Source organism: Labrus bergylta, chromosome 8, assembly GCF_963930695.1.
Source record: "Labrus bergylta chromosome 8, fLabBer1.1, whole genome shotgun sequence".
Classification (NCBI taxonomy): domain Eukaryota; kingdom Metazoa; phylum Chordata; class Actinopteri; order Labriformes; family Labridae; genus Labrus; species Labrus bergylta.
The window spans coordinates 20,892,838-20,912,043 of NC_089202.1; the positions used below are offsets into that span (position 1 = coordinate 20,892,838).

Genomic DNA, 19,206 nt, shown 5'->3' on the forward strand with positions numbered 1-19,206 from the left:
TAGAAGGAGCAGAGTAGACGAAAGCCCTTTTTCCCAGCTCTGTGCGGGCAAATGGAACCGACAGCAACAACTGATCATTTGAACGCAAACCGTAAGAATCAACAGTTCTCCGTGTGATTAGGTTACAGATGTAAGAGGGCAGTAGCCCAAGCATGGCCTTGTAAATAAAAGTGCACCAGTGTCCCAGCCTCCTGGTGGACAAAGAAGGCCATCCCACTCGAGAATACAGTTCACAATGATGGGTCAGGGCTCCACAGTTAGCAATAAACCTCAGAGAAGCATGATAAACAGCGTCAATCTTACTTCGACATTTAGCTGAGGCATTCATACATCAGGTCTCCATAATCTAAAATGGATAAAAAAGTTGCAGTGACAAGCCGCTTTTTCACCTCAAAAGAGAAACAAAATTTGTTTCGGAAGAAGAAACCCAATTTAAGTTTCAGTTTCTTCACAAGATTGTCAATATGGGGCTTGAAGGTGAGGGAGTCATCAAGCAAGACACCAAGGTATTTGTACATATGAACCACCTCTATGACATTTCCTTCAAGAGTGGACACTGTGGGGACAGTTTGAGGTACTTTCTTAGTGTTAGTCCTGTTTGAGAACAACGTTAGTTTAGTCTTGTCAGTGTTGAGGACTAGTTTTAGCTCCAGGAGTGTGTGTTGGACCACATCAAAAGCTTTCTGCAGAGATTCTACAGCTTTAGCAGGAGCTGATCCAAAACAGTAAATAATTGTGTCATCTGCATAAAAATGCATGTTAGCATCGAACACATTTTTTCCCAAATCATTATTGTACATAATTACCAGGAGGGGTCCTAATATCGAACCCTGTGGCACCCCCTTGTGGACACTCACAAATTCAGAACACAGACCATCATATTTAATACACTGAGTCCTGTCACTTAAATAATTTGTGAATCAGGAAACTACATGATCTGACAAACCCAAACAAAGAAGCCTATACTTTAGAACAGCATGGTCCACAGTGTCAAAAGCTTTTGACAGATCAATAAAAAGTGAAGCACAGTACTGCTTTTTATCAAGAGTAACAAGTATATCATTTATCACTTTTGTAGCCGCAGTGATGGTACTGTGCTTTTTCCTGAAGCATGATTGCAGTTTTGAGAGAAGATCATTTGAGGTTACAAACTCTTTTAGTTGATCACACACAAGAGATTCAAGAATTTTTGACAAGACACACAAATTTGATATTGGCCTGTAGTTAGTTAAAGCTGCTGGATCACCTCCTTTTAATAATGATTGGCTGGACCAGAGAGGTAAATTAAGAAATGTGTTTGACTGAGACAAATGTAAACAGGTATGATTCTCTGATTCAGCAGGGAGACATGACTATATTTAAATCATCTTGTATTTATTAACTGTTCAAAGAAAGACACATTCATACATTTTGATTCCAGTCAGTAAAAAAAAACAGTGAGTTTTTCTTTATTTATCTCAAACCCAACGATGCTGAGCTCTTAACTTGACCCTGATGAAAAAATTGTAGTTGCACATGTTCGACTCCAGGGGGTGCTGATGAGTTATACATGATAATAGTTTAATATTGTCTCAGAAAGAATACATTCATTTAATCTTTATTAGCAGTTTGCATTTTGTACTGGCATGCAAATCAGTAAATCAGATATGCTTAAATTAAAGAAATAGGAAACATTAAGAAATCAGTTGTTATGGTTAAAGCAGTTTAGTTCTCTGGGAGGTTTGGTTCATAATGCAACTGTTTAAACAAGGCTGATTTAAAGTTTAAACTGTTCAGATCAAATCAGAGAACAGGAGAGTGATCCCACCACCACCAGTACAAATATAAAAAGAGTAAACATCCATCCCTTGGGATCAATAAAGTATCTATCTATCTATCTATCTATCTATACAGTCCAATGTTCAGCGGAATGTAAAACCTCTTCTGCTGCACATGATTCCTCCAGTGTTGGTGTGAGATTCTCCTCTGCTCGGCGCCAGTGTTTCTCCAGTCGGCTCCATGTTCTGCAGCCGAAACTGGGAGGGATCAGTCTGGTGGCGAGTGATTTTTCGAGCGTAGTACCTCCTGGATGCAGCTCGCCACGCCTCCCTCTGCTGCGTCTGAGTGTCGCCAGGTGACTCCGATATCAGCGCCTTCCTCCTCCTTCCCACGAACGAGATGGGCTGCGAGTAATGGGAGTCCATGATGTGAGGGGGCCGGAGGGGGGCGGGGCGTAAGGGGTTTGCCTGTTGGCGGGCCACTTTTCGGGCGTAGTACCTCCTGGACGCTGCTCTCCAGGCTGCACGCTTCACTTTCTGAACCTCCTCCGGCAGCTCCGACATCGGCACGTTCTTCTTCTTGTTCCTGAGGAGGCGGAGACAGGTCAGTATGTGTCACACAGATAAGAAGATACAGATACACATTTATTTTCTATTAGTTTGTTCACAAGTCTTCAGGTGGGTTTATGATTAGTTGACTAGTTTTTAAACCCGTTATCCTGCCTCTTTGCTGGTTGAGTGTCAAGAAGGAAATCATGCTTTAAATCCTAAATTTCTTATCTTAACCAATCAGATTAATTCAATGACTAAAAGTGCACTTTGGACCTCAGACGGTACAAAACATGACAGAGCAAAGAAACAAAACAAACATGTATAAAAAAGCACTTCATAGACTTTTTCACACACTGAAAACATCTCTACGACCCACCAGTCGAGAACCCCTGCTTTAAATCAAAGGTGAAAGTAACCTAATGGACGCCTTTGGACCACAGGGCATTCTGCTTTATTGAAGGAATATCTTCCATAACACTTAAAGATTAGCCATTTTGTCTAATAACAAAGAGGTTAATCTCTCTGCTTGACTCCGGCGGTAAAACATTAAATACACATTGAACTATCTCTTATCATTATAACAATTTAATGCACTTAGATTTGACTTTTTTGCAGAGTTCATTATGGTATGATTTTATTTGCACCAGGAACCAATTACAGATTTCTGACTGATCGCTCAATAAACAGAAAAATGTGATGGTCTTTGGTTTGGGCATTTGTTATTTAAGCATTTCTCAGGCGACAAAATACAAAGTCGAAAAATTAAGCCAATGTGAAAGTGCAAAATACTGCAGTTCCTTCAGTGTCCACTCGAGGCTTGCTTCCACAGAAGTTTCATACTGACCAATAAGAAAATGCTCATTTTGAGAGCAGAAATAAACATGGAATGCATTTTTAAGGGCATAGCTGTTCTGACAGATAGGAGTGTTGTAGCTGTTAGCAAGAAGACTTGAGGCCAGCCTCAGCTCCACCTCTTTGCCTGTTACAGGGTGAAACAAAAGTTAGTTCAAGACAGCATTTCCAATATGGAGACCACCATCGCTGGGCTTCAAACGACCCCTTCAGCAACCAATGGGTGATAACCCTGGGACTACAGATGGGAATTAGCGACTGGTGCAACCATCTTTTCTTGGTATAAATGATCAATGTCTTTGCACACAGTCTGTACGTTAAATAATATAAATGAAAAATGTATATAATCACTAATCGTACATCCGTGTTTTATACAGTCAGAATCTTACTCACTCAGCATTAGGAATTGTAACAGACTGAAAGGTAGTGCGGGTTTGACCCTCAGTGACCTCACACACATGTAAAAAGGTTAGGACTTTAAAGAAGTCCTGGCTGATCACAGGCATTCCTTTGTTTTCAGAGTTTAAGCTGCTTTCATCCAGCAGCACACTCAGCCTCCCAGCATGCACGGCAAGAAGGCTACAAAATGTGTCCCTGCTGGCTTTGCCTTTTTAAACAACAAACTGTGTTTCTTTTGAACCTATTTTTTAACTATTGTATTTATTGCCCATTGGAGTTTAACTTCCTAGTTTCTTCTCATAAATAGATGTTTCATTGCTGACTGCGAAACCAGCTGCCCTCTCGTGGGGATAATAAAGATAACCTTGAACCTTGTCTTCTCTTTTTTTCTACATACTATATAATGAAACTGTTTGGGTGTTGGCCGGCAAAACAAGCAACATTGCGTGTCTTCTCTAATAAAAGGAAGAAAATGCAACAAAAATGAAAAGTTAACTAAAATATTTAAATCATATTGAGGCCGGTGAAATTGTGGTGAGGCTTAACAGATCTTTCAATCATAGATAAGAATAACAGTAATGGGGCGCTGGATAGCCTAGCAGTTATGTCGTGCACCCAATGTACGGAGGCTATAGTACTTATTGCAGCGACTGCGAGTTCGAATCCGACCTCTGCCCTTTGCTACATGTCATCCCCCACTCTCTGCTCCCCACAGTTCCTGTCTCTCTAACGCTACTGTATCTAACAAAGCAACAGTCCAAGATAAGCCCTTCATTATTTAGAGTCTTTTTCTTGTTGATTCATTTTCTAAGAATAACATAACAATGTTTACATTTCCTCATTGATACACAGACAGTAGATAAATGTAGAGGCTTCAAACGTCTGAAAGAACCCACCTGAGGTGTTCTCCCTCAGCGAGGCTGTGTCCTCCTGAGTCTGTGTGAGGTTTCTCCCTCAGCCCTCTGTTCTCCAGTTGTTCTAAAAGAGTTCAGAAAGGACATTTTTATTTTATTTAAACAGCCTGATGGTCATGTCAGGATAGAAACTATAGCACTACAAAACATGCGGTTTGTGCAACACAGAATAAAAGCTTCTCAATAGAGATCATTTAACATTTTGAATATTCATGTATAATAAGACTTCATGATAGTGCACATTACTTTTAGCACTGGGGCTTTCCTTTTCCTGACACAGACTGCTCGTGGTTTCTCCCCCATCCATGATTCTCTCTTCGTTCATTTCCCACTTGATTAAGACCGTGTCGATGTCACACGGCTCCTCTTTGATGACCAAGCCGCTGCTGCTGGGAGATGTGGGCAGATTCCTGCCTGCATCCGACACCCCGGGGGACTCTGAGGAGTGGGAGGTGCAGGTCTGGTCCGGACCCGTTCCGCTGGGGGAGGACAGAAGAGCCGACTCGTGGCTTTGGGAGGAGACGTGTGAGGCGGGGCGAGCAAACAGGCCCACTGTGAAGAAGGACAGGAACACAGGGCATTGTCAGGGTGGGGTTCAAGATCACAGACACTCAGATCACTATTTATAAACATACATGTCTCCACACAGATTAGTTAACCCTAACCCTTATGATCCACATGAATGTGTCAGGATGATAAAGATATGCCTGTATTTGATCACTTCAAGTTCAGGAAACCAGCAGATCTCTTAACCAGGAAGAGGATTCATACTTATTGTACTTTATTCAATCAGTACATGCTCAGTGGAGACTTCTATCGCCTAAATGCTGTGATTGGTGGAACCTTGAGAACTTTTGCAATGTTTTGTTGTCATGTTTAAGTAGGTTTTCAAGTAGTTTTTCCTTTTCTCTACTGTGTTGTTCCTCGTTACGTCTGTTTTGTAACCAGTGTGTCATGATGGATGTCAAGTCTACAAACCTGAACCTTCTTGTTCAAATAAACCATGCGCCTGTGTTTACTTACAGGAGATACTCATTGCACACTCCTGCTGCCCTGCTGTCCTCTCCGGGTCCATGCAGCTGGGTTCAAACCCGCTCTGCTCTCTCTCCCGTGCGTCACCAGAGCTCTGTGCTCCTCTCGCGAGGCTGTGCTCGTTTTCGAACAACCTGCACGAGCATCCCTGGCGGCGCTGCACCTTCAGCTCGTGCTCCGCCTCCCTCACCTTGCGCTCCAGCCGCTGGATCTCTTTGTCCCTGTCGGCCACCATCCGCTTGTGTTCGTGCGTCGTGGCACTGTTGACACCGTAAATCACGTTCATTATCGAGTCTATCGCCAGCCGGATGGCGTTTTCCACCACGTGCGCTTCATCGTCGCGCAGGTGTGGGTGCAGAGATTTGTTTCTGACTAAATTCATCATCAGAATCAGCTTTAAAATCAGCCTGTTCTGATGTTACTTACGAGCCGCGTTGAAACCGTTAACCTCGCAACAATGATACGAGTCTAACCGATTTCAAAACGTCAACAAAAACAACACGGTTACATTCAACGCCGTGACGTAATCATCTGAAATGCCAAAGACGCACAAACAAAACAGAGCACCGGAGAGTAGAGTTTGTAAAGATCGACGGGCTAACAACAGGAACAGCTGATCTTCAGCTTTGCTTCCTGTGTCGTCCTCTTCTTCTTCTTCTTCTTCTTCTTCTTCTTCTTCTTCTTCTTCTTCGGTGACGTCGCTCATGAGTGGATGCTTGTTTGGCGGCCACAGCGCCACCCAGTGCTGAAGAGGAATGTCTGAACAAAGTTATAAAATGCGAGACACAAGGGTTTACAGGAGTGGTACTCAGCCTTGCTAGAATTTAGAGCCACATTGACCAAAAAATATTTCTGCAAGAGCCATTAATAAAAAAAACAACAACAACCTCTTTCTGTCCTGGAGTCTGTGTGGGAAACACAGTGACATGACTTGCCAAGATTTTTCCAATAGGACCTAAAAGAGCCACAAATAGTCCCAAATGTGGCTCAGTAGCTGCAGGTTGAGTATCACTGGTTCACAGTATCAAACCTCATCGGGCAGTGGTGTAGTGCATAGGGTACACCCACTTCTAAATCCCCACTGGTTCACACCATTAATTGATTGTCCATGTTCAGTAGGATGCTGTATTTCCAAGGATGTTGAAGGGGTGACCCTCTCTACTCGGCCTTTAATTGGCTAGCACACACTTACTAAATATGCAAGAGGAGTCTTATGTCACTGTTAGTAACAGAGGCCGTTTATCCTCCGCTGGATGGGACACTTACAAAATAATTTGGGGAAAAAAATTAAGAGTATACCCACTTCTTCAGGCCCCACTATACCACTACCATTTGGTGTAAGTCAGGTGCAGATCACCATGATTTCCGAATGGTAAAAACATGGCAGAGAGCAAGTGAGTTCTTGCCTGAATGAAATCTTGGGTTACTCTGCAAAATTAGCTAAACATGGGAAGCTGCCGTTAAAAAAGCTATCCATAAACACTGATAAACGTGGTCCTCACTGTCAGGATCCTGATTTTTCTCCCTTGAATCAGTTGATGTGAAATAAATCAGCACAATATAAACCAGCATAAATGATATTTGAGATGATGAAGCCTCCCTCCCACACAGCTGCAGGTTTTATTCACGTGCTGGAATGTATGACATCTCATTACCTGAAACCACCCAGGACAAGTAGGCATATGAAGCTCAATGCTCTTAAGAAAAGTCAGGTTATTGCTACCCCCCCTTCCCCCTCCTTCTTAGGCTGCTCTTGACATTTTTCTTACTTACCAAAACGTGACATCATTGTAAATTATAACCTTGTCTCTCAATCACTTTCACTTCAAGACCACTTCCGTCACTTTTTGTTTTTACAAGAAAAGTGTTATGCAATGAATGCTTTTCAGGAAATTCTACAAATGTGAGCCATCAGTTCTTTGAAAGATTGCTGAGGGTTCATTGATTGACAGAGATAGTGTGCTTGAAGTAGTGATGAGATAAACTGCTTCAGATACAGAGCTGTGAAAATGGCTCCAAAAGACCTGAGTTTTTTCCCAAACATATTGAAGTATATACTGGGAATGTTACTAGTCAACTATTTTCATAGTTGTTGAAACAGAAATTTAAATTCACACTCATAGTCTAAGGGTCAAAAAAATCATGTAACAGTCATGATTGAGCACAATTTATTAAAAGTCGTCTGCATTAAATGACGGGATTGGGTTTGCCATGTGGTTTGGTTACTAACAACACTACCCCCTCTGCTTGTTGTCTGTGATGGTGAGTCATAACAGCTCCAGTGCAGTGGCACTCTCTTCTCTTTGGCTTTCCTTTCAAGATCAACATTATTTTATGATGATGTCCTCTTGTGTCATGTTTGACCTTTTTACTCTGTAAAACACTTTGGTCAACCTCGGTTGTTTTATCTGCTAAATAAATAAAGTTGACTTGACTTTGGAAATCATTTAGCAAAGCGCCTAAATGCTCCCCTCACACACCTGCCATTTCATTAACCTTCACAAAGTCAGAAGGTTCAACCAGCTGCTCTTTGGTCCATTATTAGAGTCTCTCCTCTGGGGTGTGTTGGTGGGGAAAGGCCTTCACTGTGTCATGGCACATGGAAGACATTTGTGTAGGTGTTATACCAACGTGACACCTGATGAAAAGATAATCGTATATAGAAAAATGAGTGGGCTTGCTTCCTGACCACATCCTCACCTGTGTCTGTGGATGATCTTCTTTAATCCTCCCACATCACATAGAATAGCAAGAAACAGCCGACTCGTTATCAAGTTATCTTTGGACTGTTGGAGCAAACTATGGCAACCTGAACATGTTGTTTATCAACATTATCTGGAGAAACTGTTTCATGTCATAAATCCACATACTTAAAAGAACTTCCCTCAAGGTAGTAAGATTTAAAGCACTGTTGGTGGCTAGCTTTTCTTCTTCTACAGTTTTTTTTCACAGATTATAAATGTCAATGGATAAAGCCTTAGTGCTCGTCTAACTGTTACAGCAGGGGGCTCCGGGGGCTCATCAGTAGCCACCATGCTGGAAATCCTGTGTCAGCCTAACTTTCAGACTCCCTAAAGAAAGACTAAGAGCTGGAGCTGAGGAGTGTTTTAAGCCTCCTGACAAACCCCTACATCGCGCAAATCTGTCAATCAGTTCAGCCTCACAACTAACTGTGGATAAATTGTACCGTTCATAAAATCAAAATGGATGTATTATTTTTAAAAATCCCCTCCGTTCAGTGTGTGCCCATGAGGACAATAACCAATCAGACAAATATTGTTTTTTGTACCAGGCTGTAAACGTGTTAATTTATGCTGTAAAAACAGCCATTTTTGAATGTTGTGTGTATGTGACTTCCTGTGCTCTTGGAGCCAGCCTCAAGTGGACACACGAAGAACTGCAATTTTTTTTGCACTTCTAAACTGGCTTCCTTTTTCAACACTGGAGGTTGCTGCTTGGTTTTTGTAAATTGTATTAAAATTGAGTCTAGATTGCAGGGCTACTTAACCGCAACCTACTGGTATTTTGTGGTATGGCAGGTGTGATGTTGTAAGTTTGTGTGAGTGTTTTAGATAAAAAGTGGTATCATCAAATTAAGCAATTAGACAAAAATACATACAAATTATAATAACATTATATCATCATTATATCAACTGTTTGTTTATGGGAAAAGTACTGCTTCATTTAAGTAAAAGTAATTTTACAACTATTTGTTATTTTACAAGCACTCATATCTACTGAGGCAACATAAGATAATTACATTAATTATTTTTAAGTATCAGTAATTTCTAATGCTAATTCATTTGGTCTAGTCCTTTGATTACATTGTACCTGCTTCATGAGCTTATAACTCCTAAGTACATTTGCCTTATTGTCCATTATTTTATTTGCACTTGGGATTTTTATGTCTGCTGGGTATCTGTGCCCTGCATGGTCCTGATTTTATGTATCATAGAGAAAATACTTTTCTTAATCAGTATAGACCTTAAAAAAACACTTAAACATTGATATGTGTACATTCTATCATTGATAGAGTAAGTTATAGTGAAATAGTCATGTTAATGTCATACTTTATTCAATAAAGAAAATGAAAACAGTATATTTTCATTGTAAGAGCTTTGCCATATTCCACAGCACAAATATCAACGACTAACCTTTACAAAGCTGGATAATAGTCCAGCAAATACTTGAAAACATTTATCTTCAGCCAAAGAAAAACTCATTCACTCATTTTTGATTTAGTTTCTCTCAGTTTGAACACGAGATTAAAAGATGAAGAGAAATGGAAGTAAAAATGTAAGCAATAAAAAAAGCAATAGAGTTTCAGATGAAAACCCAGTATGTGTCAATACATTTTGCTGTCAAGCCTTATAAGTGCATCAAGTGTAAGCCTAATGTTGTATCTATTCTGCTGAGTTGATGTTTGTCTCATTAGAACAGAGACTGTGAGGTATGTTCAAATGTTTCATAGAGGTAGAGAATTCAAGACATAGAACAAAACCTGCATTGTCTAAATAAGATGGATCACCTAGAAGAGGTAGCATACACTAGAGATAATGTGAGTGTGCAAGCATTATGTCTTAAAGGGGACATGTGAAAAAATCCACATATACATATATTTGGTAACCTGAGTGTCTACCGACCCACAGACTGTGAATTAAACTCATCCAGTCCTTTGTTTGTGTTCTGCATAAGTCTTACAACACAGAGACAAATGTTCTGTTTCAAATTTGCTCTTCTTGTGATGTCACAGTGGTAAAAAAAACAAAAACCCTCCCCTCCCCTATATTATCTCCACCCATGGACTCCACCCCAAACCTAGAGCAAAACTGTTGCGCAAGTCTGCCATTTTTATTCTCGCTAGCGAAGACGTGATGTCTACTGGGAAAACTCACAAATGAGCCATTGCATTTAAAGAGACACACACACCAAAACGGAGCGTTCTGAGAGAGCTGGTTTATACAGGGTCACAAACCTCCTCTGGTGCTTGATTTATGTTATATTTTGACCAAAGCACAGCACAGAAGTTTCATTTAGACCATAGGGGACTGTTTGAAAAGGTGGAAAAGGGGCATAATATGTCCTCTTTAAGGTTGCTGCATTACCAGATATCAAGATGGCAGCGCAGATGAATTACACTTACTCTATGTAATATTTGATCTCTCATCGTCTTGCAGGGAATCTGATGAAGCATTTAGGCGGCTTCCTTTGGAAACTAAAACAGGAGCAAAACCACCTGCAGTTTTGTTGAGGATGCAGTAATCAGTGCAGAAACATGGTGGGGGAACATCATCAACGGGACTGTCTGGTAAACTGCTGTCTGCGCTCTTGGTCATGTCCTCTATGCTGCAGCCAGAGTCTGCATGGCTGATGTTGACATTGACTCCCCAGACAGAACAGGGCAGCTGTGTGTAAGACGTTTCCCCTGGACAGACCATAGTTGCAGGCGGTGAGGCCTCATGTATCGCGGGTAAGCCAACGTAGGAGGTTTGGCACTGGGTGAGAAACAGTTGCATTACCAAAGGGTTATGGAGGTCCTGGTTCTCCTCTGGGTCCTTTTTAACAGGTTTCGAAACAACAGTTACAGCATTGGATGTCAAGATCTCCTCAGGTTTGTACGTGAGAAGAAATTTGCCTTTAGGTGAAAACCATTCCTACAAATTCAGCAGAAAAGAGATGCATTAGATCTGATGAAGATGATGATGTATATCACTTTTACACAAATCATTCACAACATAGATGAAAACTAAAACCTTTTTAAAACAAGTTTACTGATATTTTATCCATATGGTAATAATTGTCCTTCAAGCTGTCAAAATTTATTACAGATATTCATGGTCCCCAGAGGATTGACTCCTGACTCAACATATCCAGTTTCCCTTTTGTCCTGCTCAGGGTGTAAAGCTCAACTGCTCATGTAATACAAGAAGCAACCTCCATTGTTGAAAAATGAAGCAATGCAGAAGTGCAAAAATCTGCAGTTCCTCAAGTGTCCACTTAAGGCGGGCTCCATAAGACCTGGAAGTCCCATATACAACCCATATTCAAATATCCATTTTGACAGCCGAATAAACATGTTTACAGCCAGGTAAAAAAAAAAACTTTGGTCTTTTAAGTAAATGTCTTTATCTGCCCACACTGTACATGCAGTAGTTTCTTTATAACGCATCTGTTTTGATTTTTAGAAGGCCCGCCTTAGCTCATGCTCTTTGCCTGCTACTATGTTGACCGAAAATTTGTTTGAGACAGCATTTCCAATTTGGCAACCGTCATCAAAGGGCATCAAAAGTTTGCTTCAAAAAACAATGAAGATGTCACCGAGATTACGTCCATGTACGTACAGTCTGACAGTGGTTCCCAAAGTGGGGGTCACGAGACAATGGGAGGGGGGTCGCGAGGTGACTTCCAAAAGCAAAGACACATTTAAAATGACATTTCACTTTTCCAACATATAGCGTTTCTGTTAATAATTGAGCAATGATTCCTCCACTCTTTTAAAGTTACCAATCAACCAAAGGAAAAAAAAACCCATTTAAACATCCATGTGACTACTTACCTCTTGACAAGAGACTTTTGCACTGAGTCAATTAGATGAAGAACACCTCACCTGGAGATTGCCTTCATGATGTTGATACAGAGGTCTGAAAAAAGGAGCTGGTGATGGAGTGTGGGACAGAGTTTTTATCTTCATTCTGTTTTGCAAATGAAACAGATGCAATGATCAAATCTTACCTTTAAGGCATGCAATCATTATCTAGAACAGATAAAGCTGATTTCATCTTGAATTTTTACAGTACAAGTGACTTACCTTGCAGCAGGACTGCTGAAGGCAAACAGCAGGATGCCGGCAGCCACACACACAGGGACCAGCCATTTCATCAAAGTGACTAATATATTATCTTGTTCTGAGAACAATTACAGAGTAATGCAGAATTACTGAGTCATACTGCCCGGCTATCAGGTGGCTGATGTCCATGAATGACTTGTATTATTATTCAAACTGAATTATACATGAAATGGCTTATCTCTGGACTCTTTCTCGAGACATATGGTATAAAAAAAGCAGACTTTGATTAAATGTGTGTAACAGGACGTGTGTCATTGACACTTTATGAACAAAAGAAGAAAAAAGAAATCACTTTACCTTCTCCTGCTTTATTTTTGATGCATGTCGATTGGCTCCACTGACTCCAAATTGCTTCATAATCTTTGATATAGGGTTTAGATCTGACTTTAAAGCAGTATGTAGCATCGGGTTCGAGTGCCGCTCTTGGAATTAGAACAAATTTCTGTGACCCGGGGCTGAGAATCTGCATCAAAAATGTTGAATTAGTCAGAGCTTATTGTAAAAAAAAAAGGTGTCTAAGCTTGGCTAGGTATAACATCTGGTCTTACTTTGTTGTCAGTGCTTTGGGACCTTTGAAGTGAGACGTCGTATTCGAGCACATCGCGAAGTTTGTCATGGTCTTCGTACCCACTTCTCCAGGTGACGTTGAAAGTCTCTGGACTTGGGTCAACCTCAATATCATGTGGGGGCGTCAGCTGAACTGATCAATACATATTTCCAATCATATTTAGTCCAACTTACAGGAATCTTTCTAATACAGCAATAACATTTGCAAATACATTATGTCATGTTTCTCCTAAAAACAAATGGAACTTCACTTTGGGAAATGTTAAACTATCTTGGAATCAAGTTCAAATTATGGACAAAAAGTTAAAGCTCCTGTGAGGTTTTATTGGTTTGTGTCAATTTTGGTGCCTCCTGTGGACAAAGCTTTTCCACGTATTTGAAACAACTACATAGAAATTGTCACTACTGATGATCTGGTTAAGTAGCTCATAAAGAAGCATCAAAATACATTTCAGTTTGTTCCACAACCAGCTAAAAAACTCCTCTCAGGAGCTTTAATCAGACATGCATTCATGGCAAGACATACTCGAGACCAGAGTGCTCCGAGACCAAGACAAGACAAAGACATTTAGGGATCGAGAGAGAGTCAAGACCAAGACCAAGGCAGGGCGAGACCGAGACAAGACCAAGACCATAAATATCAATGAACAGTCATCATGTTGTGTGTAGGTGCGTGTCGCTCACTTAGACCGTAACACCGGGAAAATTGTGGACATAACCGGTGGATAAAAATCCAAATTATGAATGAATTGAAGTTATTTATTCCTTTAAAGGAGAGGTGTTTGCCTTCTAACAACATTGCTGATCAGTGGTGGTCTTGATTTAAAATAGAGAGTCCACCTTGTGTGAGACCGAGACAAGACCGAGTAAAAATGCCTTGGATTCTGAGACGAGACAGAGAGCTTCAAAAAGTGGTCTCAAGACCGGTGTTGAGACCAATACTGCGACACTACATCCATGTATAAGACATCAAAGAAACACAGTCACATACCAGTCACTCACATTTACAACAAGCATGAATTATAAGAGATGAATACTCACTGTTCAATGATGGCATAAAATAATCCTCCAATGTATCGCAGTCGGATTCATTACAAAGGTCTATGCGATATACATCAATGTCCATGAAATAGTCTCTCTTGACTTTGCAGACGCAGTTGTAGCTGTCATTCATCAGCACAAGGGGACAGGGAGTGGTGTCACTGAAGCTTAGAAAAATATAACAGAACAGTTTTGTTGGAAGTATAAAAAAAAAGAAGTGAAATCACATTACAAAAAGAAGGGCTTTTACCCAATGAAGTCCAGTCTGTAGCTGGTGTTGGACCGGCCCACGAGATCACCAGTGATGTTCACAACACATGTAACTGTGTCCCAGTAGGCACTCACACAGGAATATCCATTGGCTATGGAAGAGGAAAAAAAACAGTTGCATTTACTCACAATGTAAGAAATACATTTTTAAGCCACATAATACGGTGTCAATATAAATGTGTAAAAGTGGCATGCTCTGATTTAAGTAGCTGTTGTGTATTTGTTGTGTTGTATCAATTTAATGCTGGCAAGTTAGTTTACCAATCTGCTGATTCAGAGAAGAGGTTTGACATTGGGCAGATGCAGAGTTGGGGGGTAGCTTGTTACTGTAATTAGACTACATTTGTAAAGAATGCCTAAATATGTGTAAATGCTCTTTTCACGCACACCATTCCCCTGACATTGCTTTCCTGATGTTGGCTTGAGTCCATGAAGGAGGAAAGTTAAAATGGTAGAGCAGTTCAAATCAAGACACCAGGTAGGATTGTGGCTGACCCCTCTCACCCCGGACATGGACTGTTCGAGACCCTCCCCTCTGTAAAGAGGCTGCGGTCCATCAGGACAAAAACCTCTCTCCACAAGAACAGTTTTCTTCCCCTCTGCTGTCAGCCTCATGAGCAATGTCCCTGCCCTCCCCAACTCCCCCCACATAACACAGACTCTCATCCAGCCCCACATGTGGCCCCCATCAACCCTCAACGTGGCACGTTGTACATTTTGTGTTTTTATATTTCTTATACTCTATTATAAATATATTGTAATTACTTCTTATATATTATTTTATTGTTATTTATTAAGTTCTTGCTATTTTGCTTAATTTCCTTTGTTAACTGTTTTTGCACCAATACAAATTCCTTGTATGTGTAAATGTACTTTACACGATTCTGATTCTGATTATTAGGCTTGGAGAAATTGCACACTCATTTGACTTTGTTGTGAGAAAGGACAAGAATGTGACGGGAAAGTTTAAACTGTGCCCGCAGGCTCCGCTGCTGTGAACTCGACATCAAATCTTTCCAATCACCTGCAAAGGCAACATGCCAGTGGGCAGCAACAAGCCAGTGGGCAGTGAGGAAAGCGTTGACAAACAGGCTAGTTGGCGCCTATTTCTATTAAAGTGCATAAAAGAGAGATCTCCTGTATGTCTTCTGATTAGAATAAGAATCTGTGTCGATGTGGGCATATTACATTTTTAATGAGTGTGCATCTCAGGTGATGTCACGGAGTAATGCAAAAGTAATGTAACAAGAAGTGCCACAAATTACTTTCGGCAGCTTGTAGGTTAATTAAGTGAAGTAATGCGTTATATTTACAACTGAGCAGAAGCAACACCTGCTGCACAAACTTGTTTTTCATGGTCAAACATTGAAGTAAATGTGGTCAGTGAGGGTGCCAGACACCGTTCCTGGGGAAAATCTGTGAAAGTTTGTAAGACAGTTTTCAAGATGAGAGACTGATAACGCATCCAATCACATCGCTTATTTACACTGTTCAACACGGCACATGAATATCTGTCAAGATGGTTCAAATATTCAACTCCCTGTGCTTGCATAAAGCTTATGATTTTGTCATGTGGCTACTCTGCATTCATGTCTTATTCTATTCCTATTTCATTTCTATATTCTATATTTCCTACTTCTATATTGTTTTTAAGAGCAACAACAACATTTCCACCGGGGATTAACAACGTGTTTCTGATTCTGATTCTGATAGCTCCTTTGAACAACCGACAGGTAGAATAAAAAAGATAAAATTCAAAAAACATTGGTATCAGAATTGGCTAAATTGCATATTATAATTATACTCAAAATGTCAAAGACTGTTGGAAATGTCAGAAATGATCAAAGATAACACAACAACGAGATGATTCCTGGATTGATGACTGTACTGTATGACCTTAAAGTAATGAGCCCACCAGAAAGTCTATAGACAGAGCATCATTTGACCACATGAATACAAACCACTTCACAAGATGAAATATGTCATATGTCGCTGCTATATTTAAGAGTTCACCATAGAGAGGTTCAGAGGAAAAGATCAGCATGTCAGGATAAGTGAGCGGTACCTCTGATGCTGCCGGTCATTGAGAAGCAGTAACCACACAAGAAGAGGAGCTGCAGATGCTTCATGTCTCCACCAGCATCACACTGTGAATACCGAAACAAAATTTCTCCTTATTGTCCATTTCTTAAATGTCTTATTATAACCACAGTTCGTGTAATACGAGAAATGTATCATTCGCGTTTAAACCAACATTCACATGATTCCTGTGTGATAAACATAAGACAGACAAACACAAAAGTATAAATACATTATCAGAAATCAAGAACATCAGAAGTAAGCTGTTATGTGTAGCTGATGGAAAATAGATTTTTACCTAAGGGGCTGTCCTGCTGCTTGCTGATGTCTCAGACAGTGAATGAGAGATGGAACTGAGGTTTAACTTATCACTAGTTGCATCACAGGATGTTAAAAGTTTTTTTTTCTCACGTCACAGGTTTTTTCTTTGGTTTAGCTTTGGGCCTTTGATCTTTGTGCCACTGTTCAACCCAGCTCAAATCTGTTGCAAAGTGGATGTTTTTGTGCTTTCTGTATTTCCCTTTAAACCATTCACTACGCCCATGCACCTTGTATGGAAGCTATGAATTCATTAATTTTTTGTAATTCCATCACCTGTCTGCATGTTTTTTTTTATATAACTTGGTTCAGAGGACATAGACATCCATTTCAAACAGACTTAAACACACCTCTGACTCTGCTTTTATATCTCTCCTGACCCAACCCTAAACCACTTTCAATTTTTTCACTTCTTCTCCTATTCTCTTGACCTTTGAACCCCTGGGGGCCCCATACAGAGAGCACTAAAGAGATGGCGGCTTCCCCACCCAGAGTCTCGACCCCACTGGTTTCCTCATGTCGTATACCGACACCATCTGACACCTTCTCCTCCATCCATCTATTTTTCTCTCCCTCTCATGTCCATCTATCCCATCGTCCCTCAATAATTCCTCGACCCTTATCCTCATCCCTTCATCCCTTCATCCCTCGACCCTTACCCTCAACTCTTCATCCCAAATCCCTTGACCATTATCCCTTAATTTCCCGACCTTAGCCAATCAAAAATAGCTCTTAGCCTTTATTGTGAAGATATATACAAAAAAGTAGTTCAAGAGATTAAAGGTGTTTTTCTTCTATAATAATATTACGTGTTTGAGCTTTTGTGTTATTTTGTGCTGTTCTAATGCCACTATTTGGATGGGCTTAATAGTGTGCCTTGTTGTGCGCACAATTACATGTTTTAACCACTTCCAAGGACAATGGGGGTCCCCAGTTGCTAGCAACATTACTGTGGGTGTCGCGAGCTGAAAAGTTTGGGTTCCCTAAACTAAAGCATAGACATTACACTAAGATTTAATGAGCAACAAAATATTAAGAGCTCCCCATGCTGACTGGCTGAAGTAAAGGTCATAAACCTGGCCTCTTCCATATGAACAGATAGGACAGGTCAAACTAGATGGTTAAAATAAACCATCTAGTTTGACCATCTAGATTTTTGTCAAACCTGGAGGCTTTCGTGATAGTTTGTTTTTCATCATGCTGCTCTATGCCCAGGAGTTCTTAGTAGTTTTGATTTAATACGTTTGTGATGCAAAAAGACTGGATTTATTATTATTATTATTATGCATAATTAGTGTTTTCTGATTCTGTCATCCTGCTCTCTTTAAACACTCACTGTATTACTCACTGTGAATCTTTGCCATGAAAAATGTAAAAAGGAAAAAGAAGAAAAGCGTTCAGCATTCACCTCGTCTTGACACTGACTGGAGAGAATTGGTTACAGGCATAATTACTTCATAGAAATAGTCAATCTTCAGGCTGGTTCATAAGCAGCTGAAAACTTCTCACTGAGGCTGTAAATAAAGGTTGTTATAATGCACTGGTACTGTACTTTACTTTGCATAATGTATTCAAAAAAGGAACCTTCTGACTAATATGCACTATTAGGTAACGATGGGTTAGATAATACTTCCATCTGCAGTAGGAATGTGGTTTGGCCTTGGGTTCACTCAGATGCTGAAGAACGAGATAAAAAAAGTTGATTGGTCCATTTTCTGCATTATTGATTTGGGGGAAATCAGATGTTTCTGCCAATGCCACATCGTGCTAATGGACTTTCAAGCCTCCGACTGGAAACCTGAACTTTATCAGTCTGAAAAGTGAAGCTCAGAACTTTATCCCCAAAAATACAACTACAAAGACTACTTCAACGACTGTGCTGCTACATGATTGCTGCTTCTTGTTTTTTTAACTAAGCTGTTTTTTTTTAAATTGTACTTTAGTTGGTAATGTTGGTCAACGCTCAACCGGAAGGTCAAGGGTTTGATCCCCAACTCCTGCAGCCACATGTCTGATGTGTCCTTGAGTAAGACACTTAACCCCAAATTGCTCTTGCTGCTTCATCAGCGGTGTGTGAATGTGTATGAACGGTATTAATTACTTTTGATGGTCACTTTACAGAGCAGCCTCTGCCATCAGTGTGTGAATGTGTAGGTGTGACCTGCGGTGTAAAAGCGCTTTGAGTTGTCAGAAAACTAGAAAAGCGCTGTACACACTCAAGTCCATTTACCATTTATGGCAGGATGTTCCCAGATGACTTATTTTCTAGTCGGTTAATCTGACATTTGCATTCTGTTTAGACTGACTAGACTTAAGGTAAGAAATCACTATTTGAGCAGAACTTATTCAATACTGTCCGAGGGGTCAACAACAGAATTTGGGTTTTCCGAGTGTGGCTAGCCGTCAGTCTTTGGTCCTCCCTGCAGGTTAACGTCCACATGCCCATGCTTAATGTGATTAAACATTCCTGACACAGCCCACACACAATTTTATCATCCTTTTTTCGATCCAAATATGTGCAAAACAGTGCTGCTCCTACAAGATGCTATCCTGTCCGCTGTGCAGGTTTACATCGGGG

The 19,206-nt window shown here is 40.5% G+C and overlaps 2 protein-coding genes across 2 annotated transcripts; both read right to left on the reverse strand.

Annotated features, from left to right (window-relative positions):
* Positions 1–1,353: 1,353 nt before the first annotated feature.
* LOC109992021 (uncharacterized) lies at positions 1,354–6,166 on the reverse strand. The gene is made up of 4 exons (XM_020644491.3): positions 5,498–6,166; positions 4,721–5,026; positions 4,457–4,538; positions 1,354–2,343 (listed from the first exon to the last, which is right to left on the reverse strand). Exons 1-4 carry the CDS (start codon positions 5,889–5,891, stop codon positions 1,902–1,904), a joined length of 1,224 nt encoding a protein of 407 aa, XP_020500147.1. The 5' UTR covers positions 5,892–6,166; the 3' UTR covers positions 1,354–1,901.
* Positions 6,167–9,559: 3,393 nt separating this feature from the next.
* LOC109992064 (uncharacterized) lies at positions 9,560–16,715 on the reverse strand. Its single transcript, XM_020644537.3, has 9 exons — positions 16,609–16,715; positions 16,297–16,378; positions 14,212–14,323; positions 13,962–14,128; positions 12,902–13,053; positions 12,651–12,816; positions 12,315–12,411; positions 12,114–12,198; positions 9,560–11,160 (listed from the first exon to the last, which is right to left on the reverse strand). The coding sequence occupies exons 2-9, from the start codon at positions 16,358–16,360 to the stop codon at positions 10,651–10,653; spliced, it is 1,353 nt and encodes a 450-aa protein (XP_020500193.2). The 5' UTR covers positions 16,361–16,378; positions 16,609–16,715; the 3' UTR covers positions 9,560–10,650.
* Positions 16,716–19,206: the final 2,491 nt, after the last annotated feature.